Genomic DNA, 14,155 nt, shown 5'->3' with positions numbered 1-14,155 from the left:
TATTAATGATATGAGACACACTTTGATATTTTCTGTTCTATTCTTTTCCATAAAAAAACACTTGTTCCCATCCACAAAACTGATTTCATTATTCTCTGAGTTGTGACCCTCTGGTTGAAAAACTGATCTAGTCCTCTTCATTTTTCGAAGAGGATTTGAGGCCCAGAAATGGGAAATCTCATAGCCAGCAGGCAAGTGATTTCCTGACCGTTAGCCCCATTTTCTGACTCTGTTATACCATTTGGCCTTGTCAGCTTTACAAATAAAATTGACTGATAGGTTTGTAAATTTTGTCCCGTAGGAAAACATATCTGTTGATAGTTTTCTGTTTATTGACATTTAATTTGTTTCTTCTTCTAAAAAGTCTTGTTTTACACTAAGGTTAAGACCCTCCAGGACCCAATTAAATGAAACTTGGCAAGATTTTATTTGAAAAGAAAAGGGCATGAAACAGTCAAGATAATAGTGCATAATCTTGGAGATTCTGAGAAAGACTAATAAAAAGCTGCAGAAAATGGAAAGCAGTTATCAAAGAGAGGTGATGAAAATGCACTTGTGGAGTTACCCAAGAAACCAAGGGACACTCGTGAAACCAAGAGGAAAAACCAAATCTTTCTGCTGAGCAAAAATGCCAAGGAGAGAATAGAAAGCTTTAATAACATATGCGAAGTCACAGCTACTGTGTTTCATGAGTGAAGTTTAAACATAAATGGAACACATGAGATAGAAAAGCTTAGTTAGGTAATATTGGAAAATGGTAGGATGTTTGGAAAGAATATAATAGAACTATCAGACTGTTAAAGATTTATTAAAATGAAAATTTGAAGTTTACTCAGCTGAGCTGAATTTAGAAGCTTGTAGGAACATTTAGGGAGAAGACAGAGAAAGGGATTTTCTTATTTATTTATTTATTTATATTTATTTATTTATTTATTTATTTAATTTTTTGTTTATTGCAGTAACATTGGTTTATAACATTGTAAAAATTTCAGGTGTACATCATTATACTTCTATTTCTGCATAGATTACATCATGTTCACCACCAAAATAATTACAACCCATCACCACACACATGTACCGAATTATCCCTTTCACCCTCCTCCCTCCCCCCTTCCCCTCTGGTAACCACCAATCCAATCTCTGTCTCTATGTGTTTGTTTATTGTTGTTATTATCTACTACTTAATGAAGGAAATCATACGGTATTTGACCTTCTCCTTCTGACTTACATCACGTTGCATTATACCCTCAATGTCCATCCATGTTGTCACAAATGGCTGGATTTCATCGTTTCTTATGGCTGAGTAGTATTCCCTTGTGTATATATACCACAGCTTCTTTATCCATTCATCCCTTGATGGGCACTTAGGTTGCTTCCAAGTCTTGGCTATTGTGAATAACGCTGCAATGAACACAGGGGTGCATGTACCTTTACAAATTGGTGTTTTCAAGTTCTTTGGATAAATACCCAGCAGTGGAATAGCTGGATCATATGGTAGTTCTATCCTTGATTTTTTGAGGAATCTCCATACTGTTTTCCATAGTGGCTGCACCAGTTTGCACTCCCACCAGCAGTGTATGAGAGTTCCCTTCTCTCCACATCCTCTCCAACACATGTTGTTTCCTGTGTTGTTAATTATAGCCATTCTGACAGGCGTGAAGTGATATCTCATTGTAGTTTTGATTTGCATTTCAGAAAGGGATTTTCATGCTACTCTTTTGTATATGTCCTCTAACATTGCTAGAAATATGAATTAGTTGTTGAAAATCCTGATAAAGTTTTCTGACTATTTTTCCCATCAGACAAGCAGAGGTGGAGGTTAGGAAGCACAGAAACGGCTAGGACTGGGGAAAGCAAGGATTGAGAGTCTCATGGTGGAGAAGTCAGAAAATGGTAGCATGTCTGGTGGGGGTACCTTTTCTTTCAAAAGATCAGTGCAGAGAGGAGAAGGGGAAATACTGTTAATCTAATTTCCAAGCATAGCCTCAGATCCTTATCTGTGCATCCACCAAGTATTTCTTGAACCCTTACTAAGTGCCAAATGCCATGCCAGGGTCTACAGAGAGCCTGTGAATAAGACAAATTTGGTCCCTGCTCTTAACGTTTGTAGCCAAATGGGAGGTATAGGCAAATCCAAATGGTTTGATGCGTGTTGTAACAGAAGAGAGGGACAAGGTCCCTAAGGTCCTGGGGAGGTGGAGAAGAGGCATCTGACCTGGACATGGTGAGTTAGGGAAGGCATCCTGGAGCAAATGATATCTAAGCTCAGACTTGACTGGGATAAATAGAAGTTAGCCAGATGAAGTGTGAAGAAGACAGCTTGCTTGTTTCAAGGATTACATTACACCATGTGTTTAATGCCTTTATAAAGCATAGGCCTGGCTCACAATAAGCCCTCATAAATGGAAATTTTTAATATTTTATTGTCAGTTATAGGCACTGGTCAGATGGTACTTTTCCTATATAAAACAACGCACATGACACAATGTTTTCATAAATATGGCTGATAGAATTAAGTATTAATGTTTAATTGTCTGTTACTATTTCACAGGCCTCTAAAATACTGATGTTCCTCATTGCAATTCCTTTTGCTTGCAAAAGAAAATAGCAGAGCATGTCGTATGTTGTGATCTTTCTATGTAAGGAAAATATAAAATAGAATCAGAATAATAGAACTTAAAGAAACTATAAAAGTCACCTGATCCACTCCTCACCTTTAACATGAAAGAAAACTGGGTTAGCCATTGCTCAGAGTAACAATGTAGTTGGTTAGCAGCAGAGATAACACAAAAAGCAGGTGTTCTGACCGACAATTCATTACTCATTTCCTTTATATCACATTGCCACTTAATGATAGAATTTCTTTCAAAACTCTCAACTTTGATGTAAAATTCTTTTAATACGGTTACCTTGATGTTAATTTCCATTATTACCTTTGAAGTTTCATAGGCTTCATTTTTTGTGTTTCTAGTACTTATTCACTCTGAGAATATGCGTGTTTATTAATCTCACTTGAGCCGTTTTACTTTTACATTAAGAACAAAGAATGCATGTAACGCTACTAACCATTTTCATTTAAAACCCTTAATTTATAATTTGCAGTAGATGAACATATTTTAAACTTCATTTGTTCTCTGTTATTTTAAGGTTTCATTCAAAAACTGTACCTTTGGCAGGAATATTAAACAAAATATTAACTAAAGACGTGGGAAAGTGTCCTATAGTTAATAATCTAAATAATGCTTTCCTTATAATGCGCTCCTGATGTTACCGTGGTAATGATCTTTCATGATTATTATTGTTACACGGTTATGTTCACGTGCTCTGTTTAAAGCTATGTAATTAGCAAACCCTTTAAAATAAAACCACTGAAATGCTTTTCTGGGCTCTGCTTCCTTTTGCTCACTGTTCGCTCAGAAGTCTTCTGTACTTTAGCCTATTGTGCTATTGATTCCTTTGCCCACCTGCTAGCTTTCTTATTGTTGGGTATCTTGAAAATACCATAATCGGTTGTCATTCTCTCCACAGGGGAGCCATTCAAATCCCTTGGCTGCCTCTGTGGGGATCCATCGGACAAGGATTTTTTCAATGGCACCCTTTTTGGACCAGATTCTTCACCAAATCCCCATTGCATTCTGAAAAGCCCCATTTACCTTACTACCTGGATACTGATTGCTGCAAAACCTGTTTCTCATTGTCAAGATCTCACAACTCTAGCTACTTAGGATATAATACTAGCTTCAACAACCTTCTCCCCTGACTCTTCACCTTTTTTTGGGTACAGTTATAACTATAGATGATATTGTGAGTTATTGATATCAGGCAAACCTCTAAGGGTCCCTGACCATTCTCATGATTCTAATATTAAGTAGAAGCCACTTAGTTTCTAAAAACTGATGCTGACTTGCTCAAGAGTTTTTTTTCCGAGCATTTTGTGTACACACACACACACACACACACACACACATGCTTGACATCAACAACTCGTTGGCTTTTGATTGCTGAACTTGCATTTGTTTCACAATTCTATGGTGTGTGTGCTCCATTTAGAAAAACTACCATAATCTTGTCTTTTCCAGAGAACAGAAGAAAAGTCATTTAGACTTGCAAATTGGGCAAATTGGTGGATAAACTGAGTTACCCCAGTTTTATTGGTCTCGTTATTTTCCTGCTATACTTGTGTTTAGAAACAGAAGTCTTCTCCAGTTATAGATATTTGCTTATGCTTTGGCTTCCTTAAATCATATGACTTCACATATGCAAAGGTCATTCAATGATAATTCCCATAAGTTAGTCTTAAATCAAAAGTTGAGAAGAGTAGTTCCAAAATCCAAACTTCTTTCTGTTGAAATTTATAGAAATAGTCCCAGTACTCAGAAAGGCTGAACGTATGCTATTTTTTCTTTTTATTAGTTCAATGCATCTCAAATCTTCCTTCCTACTATCTGAGAACCTTGAGACTACAGTATTTTATTATACAAATCTCTTTGGACATTCACTGTATTTTATGGTTTATTTTGTTTTTTTAACAAAATTTTTAGTGTGGAAAATTTAAACATATGCAAAAGTCTATCATCACTCAACTTCAACAATTATCAACTAATTAGTCAAATTTGTTTCATCTATACCCTTATCTATTCTCCCATGTTCATTGGATAATACTGAGCAAATCTCCAGATATCGTATCATTTCATCTGTTACTATTTCAGTATATATCTCTAAACTTAAAAAGACTTTTAAAAAAAGCATAAACATACCATAATCATACCTAAAAACTTAACAATATTTTCTTAATAGCATCAACTAACTAATCAATATTGAAATATCTCTGTTTCATAATTTCTTTTTACACTTGATTTGTTCAAATCAGAATCCAAATATGATCCACATACTGCATTTGATTGATATGTTTCTCAAACCTCTTTTAATCCATAGTTCTCCTTTCTTCTTTTTTTCTTGTAATTTGTTTTAAGTTCTTTAAAGTTTTTCAAATTTCAGTTTTGCTCATTACATCCCCATTTAATATGTTTTTCCATTGGCTGAATTTCTTGTAACTTGATAGATAGGTCTAGAGATTTGATCATATTCACTTTTAGTTTTTGGCAAAAATAGTTCATGGGAATGTTATATACTTCCATCAGGAGGCCAGAATGTCTGCTTGTTTCTCTGTGATGTTAAGATTATTCAGTGTGTTCAATTGTTGCCAGCCTGATCCATTCATTATAAAAGTTTTCCATCAGCTGTTAATGTGAAGTTTTTCGTAGCCATTGATGATCATGAATGAGGACCCATTATTTCATTAGGTATCTCAAAATGGTATAGTCTAATACTCTCATTTCTTCTTCATTTATTAGGTTTTATTTTAAAATGTTTATTTTGGTAAATTAAATAGGAGGTAATTATTGAGCAGCTGTGATGTGCTAGCACTCTGCTAGACAGTACAAGTAGAAGACAAAATACATATATATCATGGACCCTGCTCTAATTGGAAATAGAAACATTATGCTCAAAATTATTAGAGAGAGTTATGGTATGGTAAGTGAAATAACAAAAGGGAGATGAGCATGGGTTGGAGAATGTTTCATGGAAGATGCGGGACGTGCTGGGCCAAGAAGCAATTTATGAGGTGGGGGAAACTGAGGGCATTCCAGATGGGGGAATAGTTTGGACCATGCCATGAGGCTAAAAACAACAATGGCTGTATAAGGGAAGGTACAGGGAAAAAACCTACCTAGAGATTACACATTAGCTAGGTTAGAATGAGACATTGGTTGGGAGTGAGAAAGCTAAATTATTTAGGTCCTATTTGGAGAAATTGACATCACCCTGTGAACTTTCTGGTATTGTTCTAAATACATTTGGCAGATAGACTTTGGGTAGACAAGGGAATTACTGCAAAGTGGCCTAGGGAAATTTAATAGTTTAGAAATTTATTCATCATAAGTAAAAGCTCATTTGAGCTTAAGAAGTATAAGATTGCCCAAGTCAGATGTAAAATGTAAAGAATTAGTCATATTGATTGGTATACATAGTAGTGAAAAAATACAAACTACAGAGATATTTGTGGTTCCACAGACTAAACCAGGATGTTTGAAAGAAGAGATAGGTGCACAGGGCTTGGTGTGGCAAAGTTAAAGATGTTGAGTTTAATTTTGGAAATGTATTTTGGGTGCACATACAAATAGCAAAGGTTTTAAGCATTTGTTAGGATGGGATTGCAGACAGAAAGAGCTGATATTGTACATTTTAGAGTCAGACACACAGAAGTGAGAGGTTAACTCATAGCAAAGGATGAGCACATCAAATAATGAACATAGAGAGGCTGAGGTCAAAGAGAAAGGATAGCAATAGAGTCGGGGGCGGGTGGACACAGGAAGCAGGAAGAAGAAAAGAAGAGAGTGGTAGCCAGTGGTGAAGAAGCAGAGGGGAGAAGGATTTTATGGCCTAGGAAGGAAAGAGTTGTAAACATGAAGGGATGGTCAACAGAGTTAAGTACCACCATGCGAGTAAGGAAAGGGAGACTGAGAACTATCCTTTGGGTATTCAGAAGGAAGATTACTGGCAACACTTGACAGGACACTTGATTTTGATGTAGCATGTTCCAGATGGAAGATGGATTATAGGAAGGAATGGTTTGGAAGCAGGAGGTCAAAAGAGAATGCATAGAAGATCTTATTCTAGCACTGGGGTTCCAAAGAAGAAGGTAAATATGATGGCCAGGATAAGCAGCAGATGGGGAAACCTAAGTGTGTTTGAAAAGCAAGAGTCTGAATTTCCTTGGTTATTTTTATAACTAGGGCAAAATATATTTTTAGAAAACAAATTTTGAATAATGAAAGTGCAAAAAGAGCTTAACTATTTAGTCACTTTAATTCATCATATTTTAGGACATTTTATTTATTCAATTTTTATTTTATATATTAGCATAATGGGTCCTGCTTATATCAGATATGTAAGATATGAGGTAATAAATTGGGAATGCTAGTTTCTTCCTTTTTTGAAAAGAATTCTGCACACCTCTCCATCTTCCTCAGCTACATGCGTGCATGGAACATGTGTTTGTTTTTATTTTGTTTCATTGGTTTCCTGCTTACAAAGATAATACATATGTATTACAAAAATATCATTTGACACAGAAAGGCTTAAAGAGTAAATTTTTAAAATTTCATGAAATGATGCTATTCAGAGATAACCAAGGTTATTATTTTGGTAAACCTCCTTCCATATCTCATAGATGATATTTTATATTAATGAGATCATAATATAAATGTGGTTTTGCACCTGCTTTTTTGCATCTAATCGTATATTGTGGACATTTTCTATGTCAATGAATAGAGACATATAGCATCCTTTTTTAATGGTAGTCACTGTATGAAGGTACCATAATTAATTTAAGCCATCTCCTGTTGCCAGACATTTAGACTCTTTCCAATTTTTCTGTTTAAGCAACACTGCAGTGAACATTCCCGTAGGTACATTTTTGTGCACTTGTCCAGTTGATTGTCTTTGAATAACTTCCTGAAAGTGGAGCTGTGGGTCAAAGGCTATGCTGTTTTACATTGTGAAACATATTTACATATTGCCCAGTGTCCTCTAGAAGTGCTGTACCAATTATACTTCTGCCAATATCACTTATCAGTATCCAGGATGTTCTTTTAAATGTCTTGAAAAATTTTTTTTCGTCTTCATTCAGACTCATTTTCCTCACTTAGAAAATAAACAGGATGCAATATATTAGTGCTTTTTAAACATTTTAGGATCTTAGGACCATTTGAGAATTTTTGAACACTGTTGACCAGAAACCAGAACTGTTGTTCCAGAAAAACACACCTGTGCAAAAACACAGAAATTTTTATGTGGTATTTATGAGAATTCACAGATCCTTTGAAGTCAGTTCATAGACTCTTTAGGATTTCACTCCATGAATCCACGAATCTCTGAATGAGATGATTTTAAAGTTGCTTTCTCCTTTTAACACTAACACACACATCTTGCACACATATCACACACATATCACACACTCATGTGCACACAGAATTTTAATGTGTATTTGGAAAAACCTTGACATCTGCTTGATACAGAACATAGTCTCATTGTAATCTGTGAAATTACTTGAATGTATATTGTTATCGGAATGAATTTCTACTTATTTCAGGTTCTTCAATGGCGAGTCCACCACGAAGAGGTAGCAAGACTAGAAATGGAAATTTCTGCCAGAAGAAGAGAAAAGGAAGAGGAGAAAGAGAAACTATGGAAGAAGAAGGAATTGTTACAAAGAGAAGAGAAGAAAAAAAAAGTATGAAATCTACTCTTGCTGTGAATGTGTGAATGAATGTTTAATTGCCTGATTGAGCTTTGCTTGGTCTTGGTGTTTGACATGGAATTCTGATAGGCAGTTCTTAGCAAGATTCGTAAGATTCTAGTAGAGTTTTGTTTCAGTTCATTTGAGCTTCAAAGATTTGTGGACGTGGAAGAGAACCTACTTTATTGACCTGCACAATCACAGGTATTGTGATTAGAAGAGATGCTGTAGGTAAAGAAAAAGACAGGGTTTGTTACTGTTGTTAAGTCTTCTACTAAGTAGGAACATGGCAGAGACCAGGGGGCAGTCAGATAGCATTTTGGTTGACTGAAATACAGCAGATGACTGTCAAAAGATGCCCTTGTTGGGGCCGGCCCGGTGGCAAAGTGGTTAAGTTCGCATGCTCCGCTTTGGCGGCCCGGGGTTGGCGGGTTCAGATCCCAGGCATGGACATACACACTGCTTGTCAAGCCATGCTGTGGCAGGTGTCCCATGTATAAAGTAAAGCAAGATGGGCACAGATGTTAGCCCAGGGCCAATCTTCCTCAGTAAAATAGGAGGATTGGCAACAGATGTTAGCTCAGGACTGATCTTCCTCACCAAAGAAAAAAAAAAAGATGTCCTTGTTGGTAAAATACATTGTCGTAGTCAGTGCAATTTATGAAATACCAAAAGGCCCTTCAAAAAATTTACTTCTTGATTTATTATTTGTTAGATTGTTTGATTTTCCATTTACTGACACAAATTCATCATTCTACTTTTGAGCAAACATTTGTTTCCCAGTTTTCAAAATATTAATCAAAATACTTATTAACAGCTTTAAAATGATTGCTGATAACTTGTGGAAGATAAAACATATTTGAGGGGGGATTTTAAAAATGTATATGAGATATTTATTTAGACATTTTTGTTTGTTCACAAAACAAAAATTATAGAATTTATGGTAAAAAATATTTTTCTTAAAGATTTTATGAGATTTATTAGCCTTTTTTATGGAGTTGCTGACTTCTGTGGGAATAATTCACAAAAAGGCAATTTATGATCAACTCCATAGCATGAGGGAAGGAACTTCCATTAACCTATACACCTATAGTGACTTGATGATCTATGTGATATAAAAATGTTTTCTTTTGGAAAGCTGCTTAAAGTGCTAAGAATGACTGATTAATTATTAGTCCTTGATGAATCAATTTTTCTTTTTGTGAACATAATTATGCTTTGGGCTATATGACCATCCAAGTTTATGAAGCTCTTGTCTAAAAGTTTTTTCTCCAAAATTGAACATGTGGGGAAGAGAGGCATGGTTTTTTAGCTAGAAGCCAGTTTTTCTGCATTTTATTATACTACAGTTGTCATTGTTCCTGCTTGTTTTGTACTCTTAAATCAGCAAATTGATGTAGAGTCAGCATGTGTGGAAAATAACGTATTTAGAAGTTACATGATCATTTGGCAAAATTGGTTGCTAAGAAGATGTAATTCATAGTTTAACTTCTAAGGAAGTAAGTTGGGTGGTTTCATCAAGACCTCGTCAAGAGAGAAACTCTTAAATATCAATCATGTTTTAAGTAATGTATGTGAACTATATGTCTCCATGGGCAAACTTACTGTTATGAAACTACAATATTGGAAAAGCACATCCTTATGGTTTTGTCATTCACCTGGGCCCCCTTAATAGCACTTCCTTTCTATGAATTAGTATCACCATGAAAAGTAATGTATTTTTAAGTATTTGTTTGTATGTAGTGTCATTTTAAGTGCCGTGTAAAGAGATTTAGATACAGTTCCACTTTCTGGGGGCTTACAAATGCATTAAAGAATACACAAACTAGTAACTCAAGTGTTGAGAATTGAAGTAAGTGCATTTAATTGTTAAATTTGAGTTGAGGAATTGGCATGGTTATACAGGAGAGAATGGAGGGACATTGCTAAATGTTTTCTTTGCAGTCTGTAAGATTTCTGGAAGTGAGGGAAAAGCATTTTGGAATATGGGAGAGAGACCTTCATGAACTTGCAGATGAGCTGTTGACATTTGGCCTGACACCAAAACAACAATAAAACAAACAGTAATGGAAGCAATAATTAGGCTCTAAGCCAAATTCATGGTCAGCCTCTTGCAATTTTATAGGACCAAGGCATATGTTTTATTTTAACTATTTTCTTTTAAAAAATACTTATTACAAAATCATGCCATTCGCGACAACGTGGATGGACCTTAAGGGTATTATGTTAAGCGAAATAAGTCAGACAGAGAGAGACAAACACTGTATGATTTCACTCATATGTAGAAGATAAACAAACACATAGATAACGAGAGCAAAATAATGGTTACGAGAAAGGAGTAGGGGGAGAGTGAAAGGAATAAAGGGGAACATATATATGGTGATGGATAAAAACTAGACTTGGTGGTGAACACGTTGCAGTCTATACAGAAACTGAAATGTAATAATGTACACCTGAAATTTACACAATGTTATAAGCCAATATGACCTCAATAAAGTAATTTTTTAAAAAGGGAAAAAAATAAGTCTTACAGTTAAAAAATGTTTTTTAAAAGTACAGATATTGATGTAATAACCGCATTAGTTCTCATCACCTAGCATTGAAAATATTAATGTTTTTCATTGTGTTCAGATTTATTTTATCTTACAGATAAAGTTGAAGTCCTCTTTTGAGGACTTAATACCATTTCCCTTCTTACCTCCCCAAAGGCAATCTCAGACATGAATTTTATTTCTCTCTCTCTAGGCCATCTGTTGATTTTTAACATATTTTAATATGTAGTTTGTGACTTTTAAATTTTTCATGAATGCTATCATACTGTATCATTCTGCAGCATGTAATTCTTCATTCAACTTTACATTTTGAGATATACTCATGTTAATACACAGAGCCCTAGTTCACTCCTTTTAACTGCTATATAGTGTCCTATTATAGAATGAGGCTACCATTTATCCCTTTGCTTAGTGGTTGACATTTAAGTTTCTAAAGTTTTGTTCTTGCAACCATACCACACCAGCCACCTTGTACATGTCAGCTGGGGTGTGTGTGCACAGCTTTCTCTAGGGTACACCTAAGACGGGAATTACTATACTCTAGGATTTGTATGCTTTCAACTTTATAAGATTTTTTTTTGCCTTTATAGGATACTATGACTTTTCTTTTTGACTTTTGCCAATCTGATAGATGTGAATCGTATCTCAATGTTTTAAATTGGATTCCCCAGATCACTTGTGAGATCGAAAATCTCATCTTTATTGGGCATTTTTCTTCCTCTGTGAAGTGCTTATTCATACTTTTTGTCAATTTGTCTATTTTTTTCTTTATTAATCTGTAGAAGTTCTTTATAAATTCTGGATACTATTTCTTTTTGTCAGTTATATGGGTTGCTAATGTTTTCTTCCACTGGTCATTTGCCGTTAAATTTTCCCACTAGTGTCTGTAGTTTCATAGAAATTTTAAATGATGAGGTAATCAAAGTTATTAAACTTTTTCTTGTGAATTGTGCTTTCCTTTATGAACTGTGACCTGGTAGTGAGAGCATCTCTACAGAGAGCTTCTAGGTTTGCCTCTGCTAAGGGCCTTATGCATTTTACAGGCCCGGGACCAGTTTGTATATTAACTTTGAGACTTAGGACCTGTGCTGTGAGCGTGGAGTGGGTGCTGACTTAGCACTCATGCACAGCACTGGCCTAGATTCTGCGGTTGACTCCTTTCCTCCTCTGGTCCCAAGAAGAAAGTTAGACCGCTTGTCACTTTCCTGGGGAATGGTCATGGTGTATCTAATTTCCATTTTGTGTGTGGACAAGTCTTACGTGACTTCTTGCTCTTATAAGTAGCTGGTTCCATCTCCCACGTGCACAGGTCTCACAACTAATATTAAAGGTCCAGCCACCAGCTCTTCAGGCCTATCTCAGGTCCAGTTTTCCCCAAGAGTCCCTCTCACTGCTCTGACTTTGAGTTCCATCTTTATTTTCAGGACAGGGGCATTGTGTGTGTGTAGTTGTTGTGTTATAGTTTGTCCAAAATTTCTGTGTGTTTAGAGTGGGAAAGGAGATTTCTATGTCAACTCAGACATACTGACCAAAGTTCTGGCTACTATTATATATACTAACCATAAATTTAGATTCTCTTTAACTACTTTATATGTTGGAGACAAATTTTAGTTCTTTGGTGTTTAACAGCAGCTTGGCAGAAAACCCCCTATAGACAACTGCTCCTGACCTGAGACTGGTTGCTTTGTTGGCTGGTTCTCTGTTTCTCCCCGTCTATTGTTTCCCTTGCCTGGCTTTCTCTTCTCATGAGAGCAGCAATAGAGACAGAGAAACTATGCCAATGTGTAAAACCTTAGGATTTCTGAACAAGAGATCATCTTTCTCCTAATTTGTCTGGTAGGGAATAATACTGTCTTTTTGCTGGAAGAACATTTTAATTTGTATCCAATGCCAAAGTTTACCCTGGCAGGTGCCCAGCTCCTTTAAATTCTACCTTTAAGTTATTAGATCACTTTTTCTTCTGTGCTTTAAAACTCTAGTTGAACATAATATTCACAGTTTTCATAGTTTATCTCAAGACTCAAGGAAAGCTTTGATTCATAAGCTGTTAGGTGGTAATGGTAATATTTCAGAAGCATCTCTCCCCTTTTGAAATTATTGTCATGATAAAATCAAAAGATGATGCCTTTCCTTAAATTATTCCTAGGAGCTATTGTAAGAAACAAAATTACTGTGCTAGATGAACCTTAAAATGCCTGATATGTCATTATTGGCCCCAGAACCACCCTTCCATTAGATGTGACTATTTGGGTGGCTGGAATAACGTAAAAATTGCTCTGCATCACAACATCTTAGGAGGTTTTGTTGCTGCATGATTGGAGAACTTGTCTGGGATCCAAGGCAAGGTTAGTTTCAGGTTGGTCCCAAAATACAGATTCAAGCAAGGCTCGCATTAAAAGGAGACATATCCCTTCCTTAGTCTAGCATGTCACAGTTCTCTCCCAATTTTAGCCAACTCCTAATCCAGCATTGAAACCATCCACATTGTACAACTAGGGGGTGGGGAGCATTATCAGGAAAGTCAGAGTAACTCCACTAGCCATGTGACCTTCAGCTTTACCTCAGAAACATTTCTGGGAATGAATCTATCATTTTGTGATCTCTTAGCCTCAAGTGACATTACACCAGCAAATACAGTAGACCTAGGCTTCAGTAGAACCTTGGCAGTTGGGTGCTCCCCCTTATCCTTGAGGAACCTGGCAAATACTCAGAATTATATTCATTCTACAGATAGCCAGGGAAGAGGGTAAACAGTCTAAAACAAAAGGGAGTAGGCTGTCAGAAACAGAATGCAGGCTGGAGGGCTAGAAAAGTGCTGCTTTTCAGAAGATTCAAGAAGCTCTGTGCTTAAAAGGGAATCCAGAGTACCTTCCCAATTCATATCAAAGCCATTCTCTCAGTGTGGGAGTGTGTGGGTTCTTATGAGAGCAATTTATCATGAAATCTTTTCTCCAGTGTTCTTAATCTAATATATACTGATGTATAGAGATAAGAGTGGAAAAAAAGGTGGACACAGGAGAATGATAAAAAATAAATTCCCAGACTTTAAACTCTGCTTCTTCAGGATTGTTGGGACTTAAAGGGGCCAATGAATAACATCTATGATGTTATTCATATTCATGTTATCCCACGAACCTCTGGGACAACATCAAGCGCACTAACATCCGTGTTATAGGTGTCCCAGAAGGAGAAGAGCAAGACAAAGGGGGAGGGAATCTATTTGAAGAAATAATAGCTGGAAACTTCTCTAACCTAAGGAAGGAAAGACATCCAGGTACAGGAAGCACAGAGAGCACCAAAT

The 14,155-nt window shown here is 36.1% G+C and overlaps 1 protein-coding gene across 2 annotated transcripts in view; it reads left to right on the top strand.

Moving 5' to 3' along the window:
* CCDC148 (coiled-coil domain containing 148) overlaps positions 1-14,155 on the top strand; it is a 238,622-nt gene that overhangs the window by 148,654 nt on the left and 75,813 nt on the right. For both annotated transcript variants that reach the window (XM_058549014.1, XM_058549015.1), the window contains exon 11: positions 8,156-8,296. In XM_058549014.1, the coding sequence (XP_058404997.1) occupies positions 8,156-8,296 (141 nt within the window). The remainder of the gene's footprint in view (positions 1-8,155; positions 8,297-14,155) is intronic.

The sequence above is a fragment of the Diceros bicornis genome, chromosome 10, assembly GCF_020826845.1.
Source record: "Diceros bicornis minor isolate mBicDic1 chromosome 10, mDicBic1.mat.cur, whole genome shotgun sequence".
Classification (NCBI taxonomy): Eukaryota; Metazoa; Chordata; class Mammalia; order Perissodactyla; family Rhinocerotidae; genus Diceros; species Diceros bicornis.
The sequence above is the reverse complement of the archived record's forward strand: the minus strand, read 5'-3'. Positions and strand labels throughout refer to the sequence as shown.